Consider the following 26,624-nt stretch of genomic DNA (forward strand, 5'->3'; position numbering starts at 1 on the left):
ATGCCGGGGTAGAGGGAACCGGAAGTTGTTGGTTTCGCCGGCAGCCCTGTGGCCACATAGCGTCTTCGTGGGTTCGGTTTGGTTCCCGCAAGTGTTGCACTATCTCGTACGTCCCGAGGGCTTGGTGGCCCTGGGGTGGGGTGGGCTCGCCCTGGTACTGGGCTCAGGCCTGGGCTCAGTCCAGTACCAGCCTTCCGGAAGCGGAGGGAATTCTTCGGTCTCCTAGCAACGAGGGACGGGCTGCGGACTGAGGCGGCGGCGGTGCAGCCCGAATCGCTCACGCGCGGGCCGGAACCCCCGAGCCTGGCCCAAACGGGAGCCGAAAACCAGAGCTTGGAAGAATAAGCAGGAAATGGCGGACGAGGCGTTGTTTTTGCTTCTCCATAACGAGATGGTGTCTGGCGTGTACAAGTCCGCGGAGCAAGGGGAGGTGGTGAGTGCTGCCAACACACCCTTGAGGTCCTTTTGCGATGACACTGTTTCCCCTCAGTTCTTTGCTTCGATCCCTGTCCCATCGCCACCCCACGCCTCCCGTGGTGTAGACAAGCTGTTCTACCTGCAGGTATCCTAAGGCCTCGAACCTGTCGGCTGTCCTCTGTCTTTTATCCTCTTCTCACTCGCATCTTCTGCCATTTGGTATTTTTTTGTCCATTCCCGTACTTTTATCCTGCAGGCCGCAAGTTTTCTTACTTTTAGTGTTGTCTCTACCATGATTAAAGGCAGGGTTAACTGTACATCTTTATTTTGGACCCCCTACTTAGCTCTGCCACTTCCAGCGCTTCTGAGCCGTCCTCTGCACAGACCCGTCCTAAGAGTCTTGTCCCTCCCTCCTTAGCCCTAACCCTCAATACCACTCCACAAAACTTGAAGACAGAAGCCTAATGACATTTGAGGTCAAAGCAAAGTTCTCAGGCATTACTGTACTTAGGAAACAAATCAATTAATGTAAATTTTTTTTATTTAATGCCCGTTATATATGTCAGAGCTAGTGCTAGGTGCTGGGGATGGATGGATGGATGGATGGATGGGTGGATGGATAGATAGATGATAGATAGGTAGATAGATGATTGATAGATAGATAGATAGATAGATTAGATAGGCAGGAAGGAAGGAAGGAAGGAAGGAAGGAAGGAAGGAAGGAAGGAAAAACAATGACCCCATTCTCTTAGAGGTTACTTCAAATATGTGGGAGTCTTCATTCACTCATTATTTAGCGTGTGTTGTGGGCCTGATACTCTGCTAGATGAATAAAATAAAACCCCTGCCTCGCAGTCCTTGAGAAATAGGGGCTCAATGAATAATTAAGGTATTGGGTGGTAATTCGGTATAGAATCATGGAGTTGTAACAAATTTTATAAGTGAGATATTCTAAAGTCATGTTCAAGTCAGAAATCCTTTCTATAATGCTGTTGATAAAGAGGGGTGGAACGTGGGGGTAGGAAAAGCATCCTTGGCAAAAGTAAAGACATAGAGGTATGAAAAAGTGTGATGTATTTAAATATGCTTAAGCATTTCACTGCGACTAGATTCAATGGGTGAAGAGTGAGAAGTTTAGAGAGCTGTAGCCAGAATGAGCCTTGTATGATTTGGACCTTCTCAGTGGAAGGTTTTAAGGATTTTTAAGAAGGGGAATGCCATGGCTCATTTGCATTTTAGAAAGAGAGGCTGGGTTGGAGAGGGAAGATTCTTGTAGTGGGAAGATCTGTTGTGTTGAACTGGAGGCAAGGAGTGATGAAATTCTGAATTAAGCAGGGATAGAGAGAAAAAGAGGAGGAAACAGGTTTGAGAGGTAGGCGATAGATTCTCTAGGACGCGGTTAGGAATAGAAGTGAGAGTTGAGAATTATCTCCAGGTTTTTAGCTTGAGTAGCTTGGTTGGGTGGAAGGAATAAAGGAGAAGAAACAGATGAGGATAATGAATTATTTTTGGATAGGCTGAAATTTTGAGATATTTGTAGGACATCCAGGAAAAGGTACTGCCAGTTTGTAATCTACAAGGATATTGTCTTAGTCCACTCTGGCTGCTGTAACAAAATACCATAGACCCAATGGCTTATAAACTACAGACATTTATTTCTTACAGTTCTGAAGACTGGGAAGTCCATGATCAAGGTGTCTGGTGAAGGCCTGCTCTTGGTTCATAGATGGATGTCTTTTGGCTGTGTCCTCACATGTTAGAAGGGGGCTAGCTAGCTCTCTGGGGTCTCTTTTTGAAGGGTACTAATCTTATTCTTGAGGGCTCCATCCTCATGATAAAATCACCTCCCAAGGGCCCCACCTCCTAATACCATCACATTGGGGATTAGGATTTCAGTGTATGAATTTTGGGGGGACACAAACGTTCAGTCTATGGCATGTAGGCATGATGCATTTGGAGATATCATTAGGAAAACGTTAGGAAGAGTACTGGAAATGAAGCAAATTCTAGTCATATTCAAACCCATCTGTAATTGAGGTTTGTTTTTTTTTTCAAGTTACAAAATTTTAACTTTAATCATCATCAAAACCAGTAATTATTAACGTGTAGCATCTGTGCTGAGTAGCAGACATTTGCTGTTTGTGCAGAGCTAGCCTTCCTTTTCCCCAAAGAGTAGTTTGCAACACACCCCTTTTACTCTTTATCATAAAATCCCTTTTCCTCCAACCCCCAATGTGTGCAATCAGTTCTCCTCATTTCTTTTACTTTCTTTTTTTAAAAAAATTATTGGGGAATATTGGAGAACAGTGTGTTTCTCCAGGACTCATCAGCTCCAAGTTGTCCTTCAACCTAACTATGGAGGGCGCACCTCTCTGGCCCATGTGGGAATCGAACTGTCATCCCCATTGCCAAGAGCTTGTGCTCTAACCAACTGAGCCATGCGGCCACCCCAATTTTCTTGACTTTCTTCCCCTTTTCCAACTCTTGCCCAGGAATATCATCCTTTTTTTTAAAATCCTTTTTCTGAATGGATTAACCCAAAATTAAACAAAACAGAGCTGTTGTAATCATGACTGATAACTTTAACAGGTGTGCTAGTCATATAAGCAAAAGGAAATCCGTAAGTTTTGAATCATTTAAACTAAAAATAACTTTCTTTTCCTATTGCAGTTTGTTTATTGTGGGGGGAAAAATGTAAAGTGCATAAAAACAAAAGTGATTTTTAAAAAGTTATGTGGCAGTCTTGATGATTACAATCCAGAGGGTTCATTGTGTTAGTGTATCTACTTTGAGTGTATTTCAAATTTTTCATAATAAAAAATGTGAAAGACATAATCCTGTCGTCTAGAAATGGCTTTTATATATCTTTTTGACATAAAGTCGTAAGTTTTGAAATGAAATAAAGGAAAAACCGGTGTTCTCATCCTCCAAATAAATGATTTTCAAACTATGCTTGAAGAGGAATTAAATTTCTAAAAACTGAACAATTGGGTATTTGCCAATTTATGGAGAATAGATTTTTTTAGAAAAGTTAATGGATAAAATATTTTCAAGTTTAATTTTTCTTAAAAAATGATACCTGCTAGTGAGCACTCACAGATGCCGAAGTGAATGAATAAGTAGTAACATCAGAAGGTATTTACTCGGGATTAATTGAAAAGCTCATATGATTGTAGTTAGGATTTGAGAATGTCTGTAAATATAAGCACATTTCCTACTAATCACAATGTTCCTGGGTGATTCTACAAAGAGCAGATTGTTTTACAAAGAGCATCGTGACTGACAGGTACTCATGCCACCTGATCATATTTGGGAATGAGTGTGGAGAAGAACAGAAAAATCAAGGATAGTCATATATACAATAACAGACGTATGTGCAGAGTGTTATGATGGCGCAGGGCCCAAAGGAGCACCAGCAGAGGTTTCTGGGAGGATGTGATACTTGAGCTGCTTTGAAAGGATGTGTAGTTTAGGGGACAGCATGTGCAAAGGCAGGGAGGCAGAAGAAAGCATGGCACTCTGGAGGTGCTGCAGAAGTTTCAGCTTGGTAGAAGGAAGGGCATTTGTGTGTATGTGGCTATTAGAGACTTTGGTTAACTAGGTATTATTTAAGGAAAGGCACATAATACCATGCTGATGAGTTTGGGTTTTATTTTGAAGAAAGGGGAAGGGACGCTGAAAGTTCCAGTAGAGAAATAACATGATTTGTTTTTTTAGAAAGTCTATATCAGAAATACAGAAAACAAATCAAGGGAAGAAAAACTTGAGACGAGATCAGTTGGAAGGCTCTGACTGAAAACCAGGAGAGAAATGGTAAGAGCTAACTTAAGCGATAAGGATGGAGAGAGAAGATGTATTTTGGAAAGCATGGAGATGTTAGGCTCCACAGGGCTGGACTGCAGTGTGTGTGGAGAGGTTGGGAGCAAAGAGGTGAAGAAAATGAGTTTTCTGGTTGGAATAACTAGGTGGATAGTGGTGCCATTAATAAAGTTAGGGAATTCTAGCGGCAGAGCAGGCTGAGGACATTAAGATAATGAATGTCATTTTGAATATGCCTACTTTGAGGGGCCTGTGGGACTTCTAGCAACATGGCTATGTCGAATAAAGTCTGCCCTAGAAATACAGATTTAGTAGTGACAGCCCCGTAAGTAGAGTACATAGTTCCTTAGAAGAAAGGTCAGCAAATAATGAGGCCTATGGTGTACTTCTTAGTGGGAGACAAACAGGCTTCAGAATGTATAAAAACCCCTCCCTCCTGGAGCTGTATTCTAGCAGTGGCTGGGGGATGGAGGGACATAGCACTCTAAAATTAGTAAAATGTGTATAGTATGTTAAATGGTGAAAGAAATTCTTTGGAGACAACTTCAGCAGGGAAGTGGGAAGGGCATCAGAATCACTTTTAGGGGGCTTCTTAAAACACATTACTGATCCCATACCCACAATTTCTGATTCAGTAAATGGGAATGGAATTACAGAATTCACTATTTTTACAAGTTTCCGTGCGATGCCAGTGTTGCTGGTCTTGGGACCCACTTTGAAAATCACTATGATAGAGAGTTGCTGAAGGGGAACGATGTTGCAATTTTAAAGAAGATGGTTAAAATTGGACTCATTTGAGATGGTGACATGTGAGCGAAGACTTAGAGTGAGGGAGTTGGTCTTGTGAATATCTGGAGGAGTTGCTGCCTGTGCGAGAGCCGTAAGATAAGAGCATGTCTGGCATGTTTAAGGACAGCGAGGAGAGCAGAGTAGCTGGAGCAGAGTGAGTGAAGGAGAGTAGCAGGTTGAGGTTCAAGAGGTGCAGGGGTCTGAATTGCACAGGATTTCTAGGTCATCCAGAGGATTTTGGGAGTCTTCAGCATAGGGCTGGTATTTAAAGCCTTAGGACTGTATGAGGGCGGACTGGTTGGCTTAGTTGGTTAGAGCACAGTGCCGCAGTGCTCATAACACCCAGGTTGCCGGTGCGATTCCCACATGGGCCAGTGAGCTGCGCCCTCCACAACTAGATTGACAAAAAAAACCACAACTTGACTTGGAGCTGATGGGTCCTGGAAAAACACACTGTTCCCCAATACTCCCCAATTAAAAAAAAAAAAAAAAAAGACTGGATGAAATTGTCAAAGGAAGAGCAAAGCAATTGCATGATTCCCGGCATATGATGGTAGGGTCATCAACTTAGACGCACTGAGAACTAGAAAGCCATCTGGATGACTCTAAGAGATGGTTTGAAGCAAGGAACAATAGAACTTAGTGATAGCACAAAGGGAATGACTGACAGAAAAAAGGCAAAGGTAGTGTAAAGTTTTATAACTGAGAGAAGAGGAATCGTTGGAAATGTAGAAAAAAGTGGGTAGAGAGTAATTAGGAAGAGACTGGCGTGTATTACCTGAATGAAAATGATTAGTACTAAGAAAATTGAAATATGACTTATAATTCACTTTTTCTTACAATGTTTCAGTGAAAAAAGTATAAATATTTACATTAATATTTTTAGCGAACGTTCTAAAACAATTTTGAATACCAGTATTCTGGCATCCTAAAAGTATTCAGTGCTGTTATTTTTTAAAACAGGAAAATGGACGCTGTATTACTAAGCTGGAAAACATGGGGTTTCGAGTGGGACAAGGACTGATAGAAAGGTGAGCAGTATGGATTTGAAAATTTTCTTCCAGGTAGGTTATGAACAACGATGATCCATTTCAAAAGATTGCATAAAACTCGTGTTGCTTTAATTTTAATTCCCAAATTCTAGTCTCTGTTCATGTAATTTCTTTTTAGGTTTGATATTATTTTCAAACTTTTATGTTTTAATATTTACAGAAAAAATATATTTTATGTTTTAGACTTTTGCTTCCTGAAATCTTCGGTGTACTGAAACAATTATCTAAATCTTACTGCATTTCCTACTTAAGGTCCATAGGTTCTTTAACCGAAATGTAATTTTGTTTTAATGCATAGGAATGGAAATGACTTAGAGTCGCTTATGTTTATGCATGCAATAATCTTCCAATTTATAGAACAATTCTTTTAGTATTACTTTCTCACTATCTGAATATTTGAACTTTGTGTTTTATATAACAATATCATGATCATCCTTTAGCTTTTTTTTGGTGTGCTAGAATAAATTGTACCTAAAATTGCAGCTTACTGTTAGACCAAATTTAGCTCCGTAATTGTATAACAGAATGTGAATCTATTGAGACGGGCTTTACTTTGCTTGATGCTGATCACTTTATGACTCTCAATATTCAGTACTGTTCTGGCATTTGGAAATTAGTTAATAATTTGCCCCTCCTACTTTTTTTGGAGGGAAAATACTGCATTACTTCTAGTTGATCTTTTTAGGTTTACAAAAGATACTGCAAGGTTCAAGGATGAGTTAGATATCATGAAGTTCATTTGTAAAGATTTCTGGACTACAGTGTTCAAGAAACAAATCGACAATCTAAGGACAAATCATCAGGTATTTAGATAAATTAAGGCCTATCTTTTAAGTCTTTTAACTTAATATAAATGTACTATTTTAGTGCTTATTATTTAAAACTTAAAATAATTTCTAGTCAACTTTGGAATGTTTCTCTTATATGTTATTAATAAGTCACTACTTTATTTCTCTAATAGGACATAAAGAATAAAGACAAAGGGACAATTATTAGTAATGATACCGTAGCTGTTTCTTTCCTCCAATTAAATAAGTTAAGTTTTAAAAAGTAGCAAATGTCAGAATGATAAAGGTTTTAGGATTTGGTTCCTTGGTTATTATTCCTTAGTGGTGATGATATGCAGAACCACAGATATACCACATTTATGTCTTTAGAGTAATTTCTGAAGTCTAATTTATACAGCATATTTAACTCTTAAATAACTTGCATTATTTAGTTGCTGTCATATTTTCTATTCTTAAAATATTTTCTTAATATAGAAATTAATAGATTGCATGGAAAATTATACATTGAAATAGATTTATTTTATAAAACCCAAGGAAATATTTAAAGTGGATTTGGCCGTTTGATTAAGTATAAAAAAATGAAAAGAGTGTATCTAGTAGCTACCCATAGAATTCATTTTTTCATGGAACAATACCAACCTTACTTTGGAAGTACTTGAAATGCTAATAGGAAGACATGACTCTGATTATTGGTTTTCTAGATCTAATGTATACAGATATATGATAATAATATATAACTGCTAACTTCACCTGGACAAGTATTTCTGATTCCTCTGCTCTAGACTGTGAGTTAAGGATCATGACTTAGGCATCTTTATATCTTCAGTATCTAAAAGCGTGTCTTAGGCATCTTTATATCTTCAGTATCTAAAAGCATTCAATAAATATTAGTGTCACAAAATGTTGAATAGTTGTTCAGCTTGAACATTGCAAAACTTCTTCACTTAAAGAAAATTTGACATGGAAAGGAGAGTTTTAATAACTTAAAACACTCTTAAATAGTTTTGAAGAGAAAACTTTTAAGGACTGAGAGACTACATTGACTTTGGGTTTTCTGTTTTTGGAACAGGGCATCTATGTACTTCAAGACAACAAATTTCGTCTGCTTACTCAGATGTCTGCAGGAAAACAGTATTTAGAACATGCATCTAAGGTATTTAATGGAATAGAAGATTGAGGGTTTTTATTATGAAAAGAGTAGAAACATAGGGAAAAGCACAATGCCAATCACAACAGAATTTTGAATTTCAAATAGGTTTTACAAGTGTTCTTTTTTGTTTAAACAGTTTTCTGCGAAAGAGGAGACAGATGTTCATCGTGTTAAAATAACATTAAACTGTAGCTAAGTAGGCTTATGATGACCAATTAAAGAAATACTAACTAAATGACAATGAAAAATAGATTAATGGTAGATTTTTGGATATAGCATAGATATGTCAGAAAAGATACTCAAACTTATAAAATTTGTATTGCCTGTTCAGAATTATTGACCTCAGAGTTTATATTTACCATCTCCTTTAGTAGATTAAAAAAATTGTTTTAAACATAGTTAATATTTGTTTCTAAGGATACATGTTTTGTGTTAAATATATCTGTGTTTCTGGGTTTTGTGTAGTTTTTGTTTTTCAGTCTTATGTAGGAATCAATAAGTAGACAGATGTACTAAAGAAAGATGACAAGTTTTAAAGTAAGAGTTCCTTTGAAGTGATTAAAATATTTGGGGCAGAAGTTGCTGTTTATCCGTAAAAATGTGTTCATACCTAAATTACCTTACACAAAAGCAGTGTAGATATAATGGAAAGAACATGGACTTGGGACTAACTGAATCTATTTTAAGCTAAGCTCCACAACTTACAGGTTTATGACATTGGGTAAGTTACCTAACCCCTCCAGACCTTAGTTTCTTCATTAATAAAACTGATTACAATAATACCCATATTATAAAGAATCTCTAAGGTCTCTTCCAGCTCAGAATTTCATGTCTCCAGATCAAATTGCTTATCAGTACCCATTTATGTATGTTAATCATAAAATAATAGTTTTATTCATAGATATGTAGTATTGTTGACTATCATACAATACAAAAAATATAGATAATCAAAAGTTCCTTCGATTATTGTTTTTTTATTTTCATTTTTTATTTTTTTTTAAAGATTTTATTGGGGAACAGTGTGCACTTCCAAGCCTTTTTTCCAAGTCAAGTTGTTCTCCTTTCAGTCTTAGTTGTGGAGGGTGCCATTCAGCTTAAAGTCGTTGTCCTTTCAATCTTAGTTATGGAGGGCGCAGCTCAGCTCCAGGTCCAGTTGCCGTTTTCTAGTTGCAGGGGGCACAGCCCACCATCCCTTGCAGGAGTCGAACTGGCAACCTTGTGGTTGAGAGGATGCGCTCCAACCAACTGAACCATCTGGGAGCTCAGCGGCAGCTCAGCTCAAGGTGCCGTGTTCTATCTTAGTTGCAGGGGGTGGAGCCCTCCCCACCATCCCTTGCGGGACTTGAGGAGTTGAACTGGCAACCTTGTGGTTGAGAGCCCACTGGCCCATGTGGGAATCGAATCGGCAGCCTTTGGAGTTAGTAGCACGTAGCTCCAACCGCCTGAGCCACTGGGCCGGCCCGATTATTGTTTTTTTAGTTCCCATTCTTGTCCTGGTTTGTTCTGCTGTAGTTCAGTCCCTTTGCCTTTCCTTGTTTATATATGAAAGGGTTTCTCAGTGTGCGCACTATTGATATTTTGAACTGAATAGTCTTTTGTTGTGGTGGGCTATACGTCTTGAATAAATCAAGATTCTTGGTTGTAGAAAGCAGAAACCAACTCTGAATGGAATATAGTTTTCAGAATCGATGCAAAGACTCAGAAAACAGGCAAGAATTCTGGGAGGTTAAAGCAGCAAGAAAGCAGCCCAGTCACTCCACAGGGAGGGTCTGGTTAGAATTCTTCAGGCAGCACTGACATTAGACACAAGCCACCTTTGCTGCCTCTAAAACTAATTATAACCTGTTTCCAGCTTGATTTTGTCACCCTAGATTCAGAGTCCTGGACTGGAGCACACAATTGGCAGAGATTAAGTCATGTGTCCATGTTTTAGTTGCCAAGGAGCTGGAAAATCTAACAATCAGAATTTTCAGTAATTAGAAAAGTACTACAACCCTTTTTTTAAACGGCAGTAAGTTAAGGTTGAACTAAATGTTATAGTAAGGACGAACTAAATATTATATTTATCCATAGCTTTACTACCTTAGTAAATCTTTAATATTTTTTACATTTTTTTGTTTCTTTTAGTATTTAGCATTTACGTGTGGCTTAATCAGAGGTGGCTTATCAAACTTGGGGATAAAAAGTATTGTAACAGCTGAAGTGTCTTCAATGCCTGCCTGTAAGTTAAATTCACATTTTTAGTTATTATTTTTCGGGTCTGGTGTTTTTGGGGAAATTTATTAATAAAATGCTAAAATCATTTCATTTTACTTTGACCAATTTTAACAATGTAGTAATATGTAGCATACTTATATTCATATTTGGGGATTTTTGAATTCATAATGGACAATGATTTAAGAAAATGAGCTAAAGAAATCCAAATTTATAAGAGAAGGGATAATTAACATTTAAAGGAAAATTTTCTGTAGCATTCTTTTAAGATAGCAAATTTCCCTATAGCATTGAAAAAAACTTTCTGGTTTTCTGCAATATATTATATAAAGCTAGATAAAGCCAACTGATCTTTTACCACTGCGTTAGAAAGATCTTTTCACTAGAGCTATCAACCAAGAATAAAATTGACTTGAGCTTCACTGTATTTCCTTTCTATTCACAATATTTCCTTTCTATTCACAATAATTTGCAGTGAAATACCCAAAGGTAGGAATAACAAAGAGAAACGAAGGCACCTATTCATCAATGAGATAATTGTCTCCTAAAAATGGAATTGACTTTATTAAATATTACGAAAAGTTGTTTGACATAGCAAGTTTCTTGGTGTGACACTGCTTCCTAAATAGAGCAGAAAACTGTTGTTTAGGCTTGTTTTCTTTGTATTTATAAATCAAAATGATTTTTCATGTCTCTTTTTTTTTTTTAAGGTAAATTTCAGGTGATGATACAGAAGCTGTAAAACATACTGAAATGCAAGGCTTCAACAGTGTAAAGAATTAAATTATTCATGTATAAAGTACTTCATGTAGCAATGATTTAATTACATGGTTGGACATTTGTGTTGATATAAGCTATTTGCTAACTTATATAATGAAAGATGCAGTTAAGCAGGAATAAGGTTGTATTTTATCAATTGAACACAGAATAAGTTAAAACCGATGGAGGCATTCTACCATAACATACACTTTATTGAAACTATTCAGAATGAAAAAAACCTGATTTCAAATAGACACCAAGGTGTAGGACCCTTGTTTTAAACATTTTTTATTTGCTGAGAGTGATGGGTATTTAACCACAGATGGAGAAGCAAAACTCAGGGTTTGATAAATTAGCATAAGGAAAAGTATGTACCAGTCAGAATCATTTATGTAAAAATGAACAAATTTTGATTATATGAATTTTAGTTATTAAAAAAAGCAAACGGCATACTAAATTACTTTTTATTTTATTGCTTATAATTTATTTCTATTAAGAATTTTTATGCCTATGTAAAGATTTCATTATATACATTGTGTAAGATGTCATATCTAACTGCCTAAATTGCTTAAAAAACTTAATTTCACTTTGATAGAATTCAGTCCTTGAGATCTCCCATTAATGCAATAAAAATGAAATATAGATTAATTTACATGTGAATTCAGTGACTCCAGGGCCAAAGAATATTAGTATTTTAGGAAGGAAATTTTATACTTAACTCCTGTTATACTCTCAACTTTTCTCTCTCTGTGTGAAGGTGCTGGTGAAGTTTCTAACCTTCTGTATCTTTATTCCCTTATTTACTCTTCCCTGCTCTAGAATAGAGTAGATTCAGCGTCTAGTGAAGGTCTGGTTCCTATAATAGTTCCCAGAGGGATGTCTTTTAACTGTATCCTCACTTGGTGTTAAGGGGACTGGCTAACTCTCTGGGGTCTCTTTTATAACCCCACTCGAGGGCTTTGCCCTCATGGCCTAATAATTACTTCCTATGATAGTATAAGGAGGATTGGGGGTTAAGATTTGAACATTTACATTTCGGGGGAACACAAATATTCAGTCCATAGCAAAAGTGACATATGGTGACTAAGGGAAAACAGAATCCTATAGCCAGGATTATTTGGTGAATTCTTTCCCAGTCCCACTAAAATAAAGCTATAAGATGGGAGTTAAACTCAGGCATCAGACTACATAAATTAGGATTGGCACAAATTTGGGGGGTCCTAGAAGTTAAGAAAGAAACTAGAAAGAACCTGCAAGTTTTCAAAGTGTTCTTTGAAAACTGACAACTACGATCAAATACACTTTGGAAATCTATCCTTTTTTTGTAGATTTTTAATGCATATTAATGATGTTACAGATTCTGAAAAAATTTAAACAATTTTATTTAACTTAGTATTTTATCACAGTAGCATTCTTCAAGAAACGCTAACAGCTCAAATAAACCAACACTCTAGGGCAATTTGGGAAACCTTTTTTTAGAAATTTGTTGGGACTTGGTAACGTGTAGCAAAATATAATTGTGGTATGGACATAGGTCAAATAAACCTTTCTATAATTTCTAAAACATTTTTCTGTCTGTCCCCAGGTGGTGGAACTGATAATCGGAATCAATTTTAATATAATTTAGCTTCTAATTGGTCTATTCTAAGAGACACAGATGAAATAATCTTATTTTAAAAAATTAGTAGAAATGAATACATTTTTATAAAGTACTGTTATAAGCTAATAACTATAATCCTGACCGAAAGAAATAATGTATCTTTTATGTGAAAAAAAACAGATGCAATCTAATTTAGTTTGTCACTGTTCCTCAGACCCAATTAAATTACCACTTGGTAGCTAGTATTTTCGAAATAACTACTTCTAAATTCTCTATTTAAAATACATGATTTCTCAACAAACTTAAGGCTCTCTACCTGGGTTAAGAGTTGGGGAAATTTTTCTGTTCAATTTTCCATTAAAATCAGAAGACACTTAATTGTGAACGCCTTGATAAACTACGGCTATAATGGTTACTTGCACGCTTAATTTTTCTTATGTTAGTGGTTAAAATGTCTTTTGTATCTACGTTTCTGAAAAATATCCTTATGCCATCTTGAATCATTATAAAAATGGGTTCTCAGTTACCTATTAGAGACCCTCCAGCTTGCTAGAAAATAGAGGTATAACTGTATTAAAATAATTTCTTATACTAGTCTTCTGTGCATGCAAACTTACCTTCTTTTTTATGCTATCCAGTCCTCAGAATTTTTTTCTGTGTGAGTAGTGTGCATAACTATACTAGTTATGTAAGAAATGTAAATTACAATAATTGACCCTTTAGTGAATCAGCCCCCAGCCCTGCCCTCCCACGCCTGCATCAAATCAACAAAAAAATGTGAGGCTCTAATACAGCTAGTCATGTGGTATAGGTTGGAAATCTAAACTCTCTTGTAGTAGACACTGCTGGCTGTCTACCCAGTATCCACTCTTCCCCACTTTTCTACCAGAACCCTATTTTTGATAGGAATAGCAATGTGCTCAGCTAAAAATTATTTCCAGCTTTCTTTACAATTAGAAAATGTCATAACTTGGACAAATGATATGTAAGTTGTGGATTTCTTTTAATGCTTTGCTCCCCTGATATAGACAAGGGTGGTGCTTTTTTTTCTTGGAAAGTAGACGTGAGGCATGAGACAAAGCAGCCATATCATGATTAAAAAGATGAAAGCTACACAATAAAATGGACAAAAGAGAAATCCAGATGCAGCCCAGGACATTTAAGATATTGTGGAGTTGCTGCACCAGCCCTGAACTTATACCAGAATTATCAGATGAGAAACAAAAATTTCTAATTTTTACAACTTCAGTGAAGTTTTCAAATGCAGTACTAACGGATAAGACTGTTAGGAGTTGCAACCGTACTCTTGGAAACTTTTTTTTTTATTAGTTTCAGGTGCACTCTTGGAAACTTTTATGGTAGTGTTTTTTGTATCGGATTAAGAGAGAACAGATTAGGTATCCAAGAATGAGAGAATGTGTAAATTATGATAACAACTTGGACTATTAAGCTGACATTTAAAAATCAGCTTTTTATGAAAAGATTCAAATGTGAAACTGTATCTGCTCCATTTATAACTAGTGGCAAAACTATTGGTTGCTTAATCCACAGTTATTCCCAATCCCCTTTTCCTTTTCAACCTCTATTGGAAAGCCTGGAAAGGCTTACAATTTCATTTCCCAACCTTGCTTGGAGCAGGGGTGTTTATCTTATATGTTGTAGCAAACAGATGAACATAGATTTTAGGATTTGTGGAGACGGTTTTGCTTTTATGAGAAAAGAATCAGATGTGGAAGGCTCTGCTTCCTTCGGCCCTTTTCCTGTCAGAATACAGACACATTTCTTTGATCTGCAGTGGCCATATCTTGTTACCATGAGGGAAAGGCCAAAAGATCAGAGACCTTGGTATCTCAGAGTCACTGAACCAATGCCAGCAGCCAGCTCCTCTTCACATCTCGTCTTGTGAGAAAAATAAACCCCTATTTGAAGAAGCATTGCTACTTGGATCTTCTGTACTTAAAGTAGGAAACATCTGTACCTGATATATAAATTATGAGTGAAATGAACAGAAGATTTGACAGAAAAATTAAAGCAGTCAATCTATTAGGGTATTATTAAAGAAAGATTTGTTAAGAAAAGTTTTGTGCAATAAAACATTTAAATAAAAGTATTGAGCTGAAAGGGTTTTAAAACGTTTGCTTGATTTTATTGCTATGAACAGATTTGCCATTTAATCTAGATTATTTTAATTCCAATACTAAGAACCTTTCTCCATTGTCTTTTGTTCGAGTCAAACAAAATGTTAGTAACCAGAACATTTCCAATAAAACTTTATGTGTATTCATATAAAACAATGAAACAGCACCAAGGACATTTGTAAAATTTCATCATACAGCATTGCATGTAGTTATAGAAAAACTTTAAAACTTGTCAAAAGAAACTAGGTGGGGTTTTCCTAAGATACTTCAGATATTCAAATCCATACAAGCTATCTTCTGCGTTGCACAGTTTAAGGTGAAGACCCCTCATATAGTGTTGAAGATGTGATGCAATTTGTACTTGAATTGGCATTGTACTTCCTCAGACTTCGGCTGCCTTCATCACAAGTATCTTCTATCCCTGAGAGAGATCAGCTACGTCAAGATGGCTCATCAGCTAAATCACGTTGGTCAAAATATCTAGTAAAGAAATAATAGAATGTATGCTTAAAAATATTAATTGCAGCACTAGTTATAATAATAGGAAAAGACCACAAACAACCCAAACATTCATCAATAAGGAGACTGGTTGAATAAACTACAGTACATTTACACAGTGGAAGACTGAAGCTTTTACAAAAAAGGAATAAGGAGACTACACTGCTATAGTGTGGATTCCAGGATTTATTAAGTGAAAAAAATATGTTTAGTATGCTACCTTTTATAAGCATGTGTAGGAATGCAGATATATTTGCTTATACTTTTAAAAAGAAACAATGGAAGGATAAACCAAAAAATAATAAAATGGATAACTACGGAAGGGAGAAAAGAGGCTAGAGAGGATACAGGTGGATTCTAAAATACTCCAAAATGCATCTCAAATTATAATTTTAACTTTGGAACAATGTAAATATGTTACATAATTATAAAACAAAAAATAAAATCATGAACCAAACTCTACCAAATGAATCTCATATCCAGTTGGTGGCAAAGCCACACGGGAATAATTTCAGGTGACCTTAAACACGGTGTTCTGATCTATGTCCCTAGTGGGTTTTCCAGGGACAAAAAGAACTGCAAAGAATTCTTAAAATGATTTCAGTATTTTTACTGTTAGGGAAACTTAGTATTGTTATTCTGAAACTATTATGTGCATACTACAGGATAAAGCCAATCATTATGTTAATGTTATTAGAAACCAGAACTTTCAGCATAGATGAAAAGAAATATTAAAGAAAAATCATGTAATCTTAAATTAGGACAGAAATACCAATTTTAACTCAGGATTTTATTTTTCTCTTTCTAAAAATACATAGTTCCTAGCTCTGGTCACTGATAAGGCCTAAATGCAATGACCAACCTAATACAATTAGCTTCCCTAATGTCCAGATTTGTGGACTCTAAATACTGTTTTCTACTTTAAAAGAAGAACCAGCACTCCCAGGAGGAAAGACTGATTCCAGATCCGGAAAGTCCAAGATACACAGGAATCACACTACCACAAAGAAAGAATACTACAAAGGGCCACTAGGATTATATAACAAAAAGCACAGGAGTCAACCTAAGGGGCTCCTACTGGCCAACGATCGAACAATCTGAGCTTCAAAAAGAATGACTGCAATATATCTGAAATATATCACGTGTTAAAACACCTAAATTCAAAATGATAATCCAAAAACAGAAACAACCTTATTGGTCATCTTTGGGGACTCCTAGGCCAGAATTCATTATTCCAAAAATTAGTAAATAATGGGAAAAGGATCTAGCATGTATCCTGTTTTGTTTTTGGGTAAATTATATTTCAAGGTAACCAAATAAAACAAGGGAAGTTATGTTTTACAAAAATTTTAGCTACAGATAGAGAATGATAGAAAAACCAGCATTTTTGAATCCTAATAAAATAATGGATCTATGCAACAATTATGAATGGCTGACAAAACCAACAGGTAAAAGGTATGGACTTTACCTGAGTGCAGTGATCGACCTGATCACCACTATATGTGGGAAAACTAGACATTATGTGCCTCCCGAAGCAACACAATAGAACTCATGGAGTCTTGTCAAACCAACCAACCAAACAGCACTATAATTAAGCATCTATACCTACCTACCAGTTTACAGAAAATAGAGTGACACATGAACACATTAAATATCACCATGAGGATATAGTTGCCAAAACCAAAACATGGGAGATTTTACAAGTTAAAAGGACCCAGTTTCTTCAAATAAGCAAAGAAAAGCAACAAAACAAAACAAAAAAAACCCAGGAGGTGATGGGGAGACTTAAAAGACACATCAAACAAATGCAATGAATACACCTTACTTGAATCCCGATTTAAACAATTCAAAATTAAAAAGACATTTTTGGGACAATTAGGGAATAGAACACATGGACTGGACATCAGATGATACTATGGAGTTATTAAATTTATCAGGTGTGCTATTAATATTATACTCATGTTTTAAAAAAATCCTTACCAGATACGTACTGAAAGGAGAAGTGACATGTCTGAGGTTTGTTTAAAATAACAAAAATGATGGGATAAATTAAACAGTCTGGTGAAGAGTTAATAATTGTTGAAGTTGGGGGATAAATTGGTCTGGGGGTTTTATTCTACATTTGTGTATGTTTGAAAATCTCAATAAAAAGCGTAAAAAAATAATTACCACTGGTAAGATAATTAAGGTGGCTAAGATGTAGTTATTGGATCCTGTTTGAATGGGATTCCACTCATCTGAGTAGGTATTGTTATGAATTGTTATTGCCTTAAAACTACCAAAACAAAACAACAAAAAACACAAGAGACTTATAATAATATCTGATGCTTATATTGAAGCTGCAAAGAGTAATGGCCTATATTTTTTTCCCAAACTTGCAATAATCTATAAATTTTCCTAAGTGAAGCCTATAGTCTTAAACTTCTTTCCAGTTTTACCTAACTTTTTGAGGAAAAAAATAATCATGACCAATACAGTTGGATATTTCTTTTCTCAGAACTGCATAATATTATAAAATATCAGTGGATTAACAGGCAGATGATAAGTTTAGGTCTCTAGTTCCATTAGGTACTAGTTTACTGAAACATCAGTTACTGAATCTTAAAAATGCTTGGCACAAAGTGCCCATTAAGAGTTAATTATCATCAGCAGCATAATTACTGTAAATCAAAAAACTAGATGTTGAATATGTGTGTAAACTGAAAATGTGGGGGAGGGAAAAATGGACACAGACTTACCTTCCCAATATTTAAATATATTACAAATCTTTAAAACTGTATCAGCATTGAAATAACACTGAACAATAGGACAAAAATATTAAGTCCAGGAAGAGACCTAAAATAAATGTGGTGAGTATGTGTAAGTATATACACAGACACACGAATTTAGAATACAAAAAAATTTTCAATTAAATTCTAGGTGAAACTTCAGTGTAAGAAATGAAATCAAACACACACTGAATAAAAATAGGCCCCAACTGAAAATGAACAAGGGACACAGGCAGTTAAAAAAATACAATTGCAATAAAATGAAACATGTTCTACTTTCACTGGTAAACAAACAAATCCAAATAAAAATAATTTGATTGTATTTTTTTAATATTAGAATGGAAGTACTATATCAACTGAAGATGCCCAGTGTTGACGAGGCGATGGGCACTCTCAGACACAAGTGGGAACACAAAACGGGACAGGCCTTCTAGAAGGCAAACTGGCAGCAAATATCTGTTTCAAAAGTACAGTCACGTGCAGAAATAAAGATGTTTCACTGAACGATGCACCTCATACATGATGGTAGCACACCATATAACGTAGGCATGCAGCAGGCTATTCCACATGTTTGTAAAACTGCACTGTACGTTCGTATAATGATGGTAGCACCTAAGAATGCATTTCTCAGAATGCATCACCATCTTTAAGCAGTCTATGACTCTACGTGCCCTGTGACTTATTTCTAGGAATTTACTCTTAGGAAATAATGGAGCTCTACGTAGAACGGTCTTCACTGCAGCATTACTTACAGAGAAAAACTAAGGGAACTATGATACATATAATATTGTTTCCTCACTCCTCAATTTCCTCTAGTGTAAAATGGAAACAATACTCTCTACCATCATTATTAATACTATTACAAAGCAAAAAGCCAAGGATTACTTACCTACTAACCAAGCAGATTAATAAATTCAAAGCAGGAACCCTCTCATCATCTTTGCTGTCCTAAAGAAAAAAAAAACGAAGGAAGCCACATGTGGCAGAAGTCAAAACAGTCTGTTCCTCCCATTATCTTTGAAACAAATTTCCTTTTAAGATACAAAACGTAATTTTTATTAGATGATAAGAATCACACAGAAATAGGAAATCTCAAAGAAACAGGAGAAAACTGTAGAGTTAATCATCCCTTGAGAAACATCTAAGATCTATCTATTAAAGAAATATCCTGAAAAGGAAAAAGAAGTAAGAATTGAGGGCTCTAAGGAGGATAACTTGGGAGAATTTTTTCCCTAGTTCCAAGTAGAGCAGCAAGAAGAGCCTATGCCCTAACTGGACAGTGATGAAAAGTGTATAAAAATATTTTAAGGAACTTACAGTTGAGAAGGAGTGAAATTCTGGCTTCAGGCATAAGATATACCAGAAAATATTCCAGATCAGGGCTCTCAATTATGATGGAAGTAGTTCCTGAACTATACATTTTAGAAAGTTCACTTTAAATATCTGTTAAAATGACTAAGATGCATAGAAATAGTCTTACAGAGTATAAAATTTATTTTTATACATTTCAAGGAATAGTCACAATAACCCATTAATGTTATACATGTCATATTAAGTCACACTTGGGACATACATCTGTGATGTTACTGTACTCCATTCTTCTCTGTGCTAAGCACTATATGGAACAAAGCTGAATAAAACATATTACCTGCTAATAGCACAGAAGATGACACATCCACATACTGGCTTTAATGAAAGGAAAAATGTGTGAACTGTCATAAAAAACATACAAAGTATATCGGAAACACAGAGGAGGATGGAGAGATTCTTTTTAGGATAAGGGAAAGTATCATAGAAAATAGTGGAATGAGAGCCAAACTGTGAAAAATAAATGGTATTTACATGCAAACTGGAATAGAGTAAACAGGCTCTTTTGCAGAGGGAATAAAGTAGGATCAAAGCATATTTAGTGAGCAGCAAGAACATTTTGCTTGGAGTACAGGCCATCTAAGTTAGTTTGGGCCATATCATGGTCGTTCAATGAAAAGAAATCCAAAATACTGATTTGAAAAAATAGATGCACCTCTATGTTTACTGCAGCACTATTCACAATAGCCAAGAAAAGGAAGCAACTGAATTCGCCATCAATAGACTGGATAAAGAAACTGTGGTATATATATACAATGGCGTATTACTCTGCCATAGAAAAGAATGAAATCTTTACCATTTGCAACAACATGGATGGACCTAGACAATATGATGCTAAGTGAAGTAAGTCAGACGGAGAAAGACAAATATCATATGACCTCACTTATACGTAGAATTTAAAGAACATAATAAAATGAGCAAACAAAACAGGAATAGACTCAGAGATACAGAGAACAAAGATGGTTGTTAAATGGGAGGGTGGCTGGGGGGGATGGGTGAGAAAGGTGAAGGGATTAGAAAGTGCAAATTGGTAGTGACAAAACAGGGATGTGAAATACAGTGTGGGAAACAGTCAATAACGTAGTAAAAACTATACATAGTATCAGGTGGGTACTAAACTTATCAAGGGCGATCACTACATAAATTATATAAATGCCTAACCAATGTGCTGTACACTTGCAACTAATATAAAATAATATTGAATGTCAACTATAACTTAAAAAAATATATAATCACAGGATGTAAAGCACAGCATAGGAAATATAGTTTATAGTATTTTAATAGCTATGAATGGTGTCAAGTGGACTTGAGGGGGTTATCACTTTGTGAGGGGTGTAAATGTCTAATCATTATGTTGTTTTATGCACTTGAAACTACTAATAAAAAGTGAAAAAATAAAAGTACTTTGGAGTAGTCAGTGGAGAACAAGAAGTATACATTTTGTGGAGGGGAAAAGAGGTATGAAAAAAAAATCAGAAGTGGGTTTAACCTGGATTTAATTTACATATATTGTAATGTTGCAGGTATGAGTTGGAGGAAGGGTCTGATTGCAGAAATTCAAAACAATCACTGGGCCAGAGACTGCTAATTGACCACTCCAGCTTCTTGTCTTCCCTTACTATTTAGTAACTGAAGCTCATTTTTAGCTGGGCACTGCCACCTAGCTAAAAGTAAACATTCCCCATAGTTTCTTATGGCCATGTGACTAAATTCAATGAGCTATTTATAGCCAGATGTACAGTGGAATCTCTGCACATCTGGATGGCCTTCTTCTTTAAATGGGATGCCTTCTTCTCTTCTTTCCAAGGGCCTATAATGAAATATAATGGCAGAAGCTCCAGCAGCCACCTTGGATGGTGAGGTGAGCTAGAGGATGGAAGCCACATGTGGCAGAACTAAAGGCCTGGGTTACTGCCATCTTAAATCTGATCAGCCTACCTTCAGACTTTCTGTATCTGAGAAAATTTTCCATTTTATTTAAGCTACTGTTATTTTGGGCTTTCTATTATGTAGCCAAAAGTAATTCTGACTAATAAAATATTCCATGTTTTCCTATTTCATTGGAATCCTTCTTTATCACCATATTGCGACTTACCACTAAGAGCCTGACTTCAGAGCACCTTCTTGCAAGCTGCCGAATCAGTGAGTGTGCCTCAGGTAATAAAGGTTTTTCAAGACAAGCCAATAAAGCATAAAGCCATCTTCCCTAAATAGAATTTAAAAAAGTAATAAGTAGGCATATATTGTACCATACGTTTTAACTTATTTTTTAAAATGTCCTATGTGTGTCTGGTTATTTGCTATGAATAAATTCACAGAACATTTAACTGTATTATGTTTGGATACAGACAAAAAAGCCACTTGATATCTTTTATATCTTCTAACTATAGATACAGAACATTAGATACTTCAAAATATTTTTAACCCCAAAGAGTTCATTTTGGAGATTCTTATTACAATTAAAGCCCTAATTTATAGTAGAAAACTACATTAAGATCTGTATAAATCCTTGTAAAAATTAAGATACATTGTTTTCTTTGCCCTCTATAGACAGGTATACAAATCATTTTATAATTTTATAACTGTCCCAGGATCTATACAAAGGAACTCTTTTGATACTATGAATACCATGGCAAGCTAAATTTATCCCCATCCCCTTTTAAAGGGAGTTTTTCTTTTCAATTACAAAAGTTATATATACTTAATGCAGAAAAACTAAATACACAAAGCACAAAGGAAAAATGAACCCGCAATTCCACCATCCAGATAAACTTTCTGCTAATTTTTAAATGTTAATCTTTTTCCTATGTAGACATATAGCTTTTAAAAACAAAGTTTCATCACTGTAATAATATTAAGTAACAACACTTCGTAGCCATATTTTTTACTTGTAATACATAATAAACATTTCCCATGATGTTAAATTCGATTAACAAGAGATGTTAGTTTCAACATGATGTTTATATAAATACTCTTTAACCAAGCACTTACCATACTTTCCTGTCACTGCTGGTTTATTTTTTCTTTACCAAAATTCTGTGACAGTATAATGACAGATATTATAACCTTAGAACTCAGTCTAGAGTTAGAACATAAAAGGAGCTTAATTAAAATATTTCTGGAATGAATGTTCCATTGTGCAAGCACCATAATTTACTTAACCAATTTCCTATTGTTGAGCACTTAGGATGTTTAATTTGTTGCTGTTGTAATAAAAAATAGTGTGATAAATATTCTTGAACATAAGTTTTAGAGCCTCTCTGATTTCTTGGGTTAAATTCTTAGACATGAAATGGTGGTGTCAAAGGGTACATATGATCATAAAAGTTTCTCAGATATAATCACTAAATTGTACCTCAGAAACGTATCAAATTACATTTTCATCAGCAGTGTATATGACTCAGTTTATTCTGAGCAAGGTATCACTTTGGAGAAAATTGAAGACTATTAGAACAAATTTTAAATTTATACAACACACAAAGTTAGGTCCTCGAGGAACCACACAAATCAATAAGAATTTTTCTTAAACAAACAGATCCACATCCACATTTCTTTTACAAATAATGAGAAAAATTTTCTTCTACATTAAAAAAGCTGTTAGACATTTCAACTTGACTCAAATTTTCAGGCATACATTTACTATGTAAAGCTAGTATTCAGGCATTCAAATGGTCTCCACTTAGAAGTTGCTTAAACCTCTACGGATTATCAATGACGTACCTATGCTGAAAGGTTCCCTTTCCTCAAAGTTAGTGAGTACACTGTGACAACACTAAATGATAAAAGCAAAATCCAAAATAAAGCTGTACTTCTCAAAAAAGACAAGTAATAACAAGTAATTTTAAAAAGGTCCCTTTATCATTTTGCTGGTTTACAATATGCAAACTTCCTATGACACAGATTTTTACTTTAAAACCCTGACCTTCTCAATAGTAAGAGTTCTGATGATATAGTTACTTGGATAGGGGAATTCAATGCTGTTGATTTAAGAGACAAATTACTCAAATTAAGACTAAGGATTAATCAAGTTAAAATTTAGTAAACCAGTTGTCAGTGGTTCAGAAACTTTAATGCTTCCTCTGGAAAATATAGCTACACTTTTTAGTAATATGCTGTCACTAATAAGAAAAGCTAACTTATCATCCTCTTGACTGAATAATCTTGTAAGTTTTTTAAAAAATCAAAAAAATCTTACAGCAAAGAGTTAAAAATGAGTGTTAAAGGAAGAGAAGGAAAACAAATCAGATAAATAATACTGACAAAAGGTCACTATTGAGAAAGAACTAATCTAAAATTTAAAATTCAATATCTAGATTCCAGTGAATTAAGTAGCCTAAGAATCTGAACAAGTTATCTATTTTTTTTTTAAAGGAGGGCGCAGCTCACAGTGGCCCCTGCGGGGATCAAACCAGCAACCTTGGTGTTATTAGCACCACACTTTAACCAACTGAGCTAACCGGCTGCCCCAACGAGTTATCTGTTGAAGGTATAGCTAATATACCAATGCATGGGTAAAACATTGTTTTACTTATATTGAAAGAAATGTAAATTACATTTACTTTGACGTACTACTATAAATTCACTACATAAAATGTTGGATTGAATCATATGAAATTACTGATTATCAAATGTTTTCTTGTTTTTTATTTTATTTTATAAATTTTATTGGGGGATATTGAGGGATATTGTGTTTCTCCAGGGCCCATCACCTCCAAGTCATTGTCCTTCAATGTAGTTGTGGAGGGCGCAGCTTAGCTCCAAGTCCAGTCGCTGTTTCAATGTTTAGTTGCAGGGGGCGCAGCGCACCATCCCATGCCGCAATTAAACCCGCAACCTTGTTGTTGAGAGCTCTTGTTCTAACCACCTGAGCCATCCGCCACCCACCCCTCTGGCAGCTCAGGGGCAGCTTGTTGTCTTCAATCTAGCTGTGGAGGGCGCAGCTCACTGGCCCATGTGAGAATGGAACCAGCAACCCTGTTGTTCAGAGCGTGCGCGCTAACCAACTGAGCCATCTGGCTGCCCCTCAAATGTTTTTAACCTACAGAAATGGCCATTTCATATGGTTCTACTTAATGTAAGATTGCAGGGAAGAGAACTAACTTGACGCATCCATTGCTGATGCATTATAAACTCATTCATTTCTTCTGAAAGCAATCTGGCAGAATGTAACAAAGGCTTATAAAACCTTGATCCAGTAATTCTACTCTAGTAATTCCTAAGAGATTAGTATAAATGCTTATCATTTAGTCATGATCCGTAATGAGAAGCAAAGTAAACTATGAGATAGTAAGATAATGGCATTTATGTGAATCACATCACACAGAAACATATATATGAAATATGAGTCAGAAAAACCAGTATACATTAATTATAACTATGTAAAAGATATGTAGGATCACTGAACCAGAAACGGTGATTTAAAAATGAATTTTTTTTCCTTAAGAAGTACATGTTATATAGTAGAAATTTACAAGAAGGAAAATATAAAAATCTAAACCGAAAATCTAGTGATAAAGAATATGGTCATTGTACTTATGGAAGAGACTTATCTAAGCACTTGTTTGAATGGCAGGCTGGGAAACTTACACACTGTACTGCAATGTTGGTTTATCTGTTTTTCCCAGCTGACTATAAGCTTCTGGAAGGCAGAGATTATATCTTATGATTTCACAGGGAGCTTTGGAGCCTCAGATACACTCTTTTGCAAATATACGCAAATGTGAAAAATATTTGTTTTTGAAAATGAAATCTGGGGTAGCCGGTTAGCTCCGATGGTTAGAGCGTGGTGTTAATAACACCAAGGTTACTGGTTCAATCCCCACATGGGCCACCGTGAGCTGCACCCTCCTTAAAAAAAAAAAAAAAAATTAAATCTAACTTTAGATAAAACTTTTTATTAATGGATTAAGTAGATAATTTATTTATATAATGTCCATCCAAATTACCTAATTTTGAAGGTGAAAAATCAGCTGTGAATATAAAGCAATAAAACGGGTGGTGTAGCATGCCTGTTAAAGAGTATAGTCAGATTGTCTGGGCATGAGTCTCAGCTCTGCCAATTACAATCTGTGTGACCTTAAGCAAGTTACTGAATCTCTATGTGCTCCAGTTTCCTTATCTGTAAAATGGAAATAATTAGTTAATAGGTTATTAGAGGATTCAAGGAGTTATGTACAAAGTCCTTAGAACAATACCTGACAAAAAGTGCTTGCTATTATTGTCATTTCTGATAATGCTTTTGTGAATTGGATTTCAAGGCCTTTTAGAAAATGCATTTCAAACTTCTTTAAACCAATGCCACTCAAAATGGGGTCTGCAAATTGGCTAAAAGTCTGTGACCTGTTTCTTCCTAGTTTGTAACAAGAGAAACAGCTTGTCCAGGATAGAAATCAACTGTTTAGCTGACACTTTTCCCCCCCAAAGCAAGGCTTTCTCAGTGAAGTAAGTAGTATGTTGATTTACGTTCTTGTGTAAATTCCTTATTTCACTGGAAACAAACATAATTTGCATTACACATAGTTAAACATACACATATAATATATACATATCTATAAATACTGTAGTCATATCTCATATATAAGTATATATAATTTTGCTTCATTATGAAAATAAAAAGATGTAATACTACCAATTCTGGAGTAAAGTCTCTTTCTCCAAACCAATTACTCAGATATTCCAAGACACTGGTTACTGTTGCCTAAAAAAAGGGGAAGGAGGTGGAAGAAATGCATTAGTAATAAAATACTGACAGATTCAACAAGAGTTTCATTAAGTTTAGTAAGAAAACAATTCTGATGTCTAAAATGGCCCCATTCTTTAGACTTCCAGAGAAAATCGTGACTTTATCTAGTAATTTGATTAGACGGTTCACTCAGTGAGAAAAAGCTTTTAAGACAAATATTCTTATACACTTTCAAGTATCAATAGCTTGGTTTAAATCCTTGGATTTAGTTCGTAACTACTAATTTAGTTTATAACTACTTGAAGAATTCCATGTGCTTTTTTTTTTTTTATTTTTATTTTTTATTTTTTTTTTCATGTGCTTTTAAAAGTCTTTGCATAAATACTTCCAGATTATTTTCATTAAAACAAAGTACAAACATAAAGTTAGCTAGAGAAAGATCTGTTTTAAAACTATACAACTAGAATTTATCAAACTGTTGAAAATGTTCTCTGGCTTATTCAAATATAGTTGGACACTTGAAAAAAACACTTACTGAATTTAGTATGACCACGAAAGTTATCTTAATGCAAATATCAAGTA

At 35.3% G+C, this 26,624-nt stretch overlaps 2 protein-coding genes across 6 annotated transcripts in view; one reads left to right on the plus strand and one right to left on the minus strand.

Annotated features, from left to right (window-relative positions):
- Window positions 1–14,716, plus strand: TRAPPC6B (trafficking protein particle complex subunit 6B). Of its 2 annotated transcripts, XM_081049775.1 has the most exons (7): window positions 1–433; window positions 5,989–6,056; window positions 6,763–6,880; window positions 7,935–8,018; window positions 10,143–10,236; window positions 10,940–11,000; window positions 12,574–14,714. In XM_081049775.1, exons 1-6 carry the CDS (start codon window positions 353–355, stop codon window positions 10,969–10,971), a joined length of 477 nt encoding a protein of 158 aa, XP_080905901.1. In that variant the 5' UTR covers window positions 1–352; the 3' UTR covers window positions 10,972–11,000; window positions 12,574–14,714. The 2 variants fall into 2 exon arrangements, with proteins under 2 accessions (XP_080905901.1, XP_080905902.1); XM_081049776.1 differs by lacking the exon at window positions 10,940–11,000 and having other exon boundaries at window positions 11–433; window positions 10,143–10,240; window positions 12,574–14,716.
- Window positions 14,617–26,624, minus strand: part of GEMIN2 (gem nuclear organelle associated protein 2) — a 20,674-nt gene continuing 8,666 nt past the window's right edge. For 3 of the 4 annotated variants that reach the window (XM_081049772.1, XM_081049771.1, XM_081049773.1), the window contains exons 7-10: window positions 25,989–26,057; window positions 21,456–21,566; window positions 18,882–18,940; window positions 14,617–15,206 (exon numbers count right to left, since the gene is read on the minus strand). In XM_081049772.1, the coding sequence (XP_080905898.1) occupies window positions 15,167–15,206; window positions 18,882–18,940; window positions 21,456–21,566; window positions 25,989–26,057 (279 nt within the window). In that variant the 3' untranslated portion in view covers window positions 14,617–15,166. Of the gene's footprint in view, window positions 15,207–18,881; window positions 18,941–21,455; window positions 21,567–24,021; window positions 26,058–26,624 lie in introns of those variants that run through there. The other variant, XM_081049774.1, reaches the window with a different exon arrangement.

Source organism: Rhinolophus hipposideros (assembly GCF_964194185.1).
Source record: "Rhinolophus hipposideros genome assembly, chromosome: 5".
Classification (NCBI taxonomy): domain Eukaryota; kingdom Metazoa; phylum Chordata; class Mammalia; order Chiroptera; family Rhinolophidae; genus Rhinolophus; species Rhinolophus hipposideros.

Coding starts and splice junctions, on each gene's coding strand:
- TRAPPC6B (XM_081049775.1), top strand. CDS start 353: ATGGCGGACGAGGCGTTGTTTTTGCTTCTCCATAACGAGATGGTGTCT. Junction 434..5,988: donor CCGCGGAGCAAGGGGAGGTG/GTGAGTGCTGCC, acceptor TTTTTAAAACAG/GAAAATGGACGCTGTATTAC. Junction 6,057..6,762: donor GGACAAGGACTGATAGAAAG/GTGAGCAGTATG, acceptor TGATCTTTTTAG/GTTTACAAAAGATACTGCAA.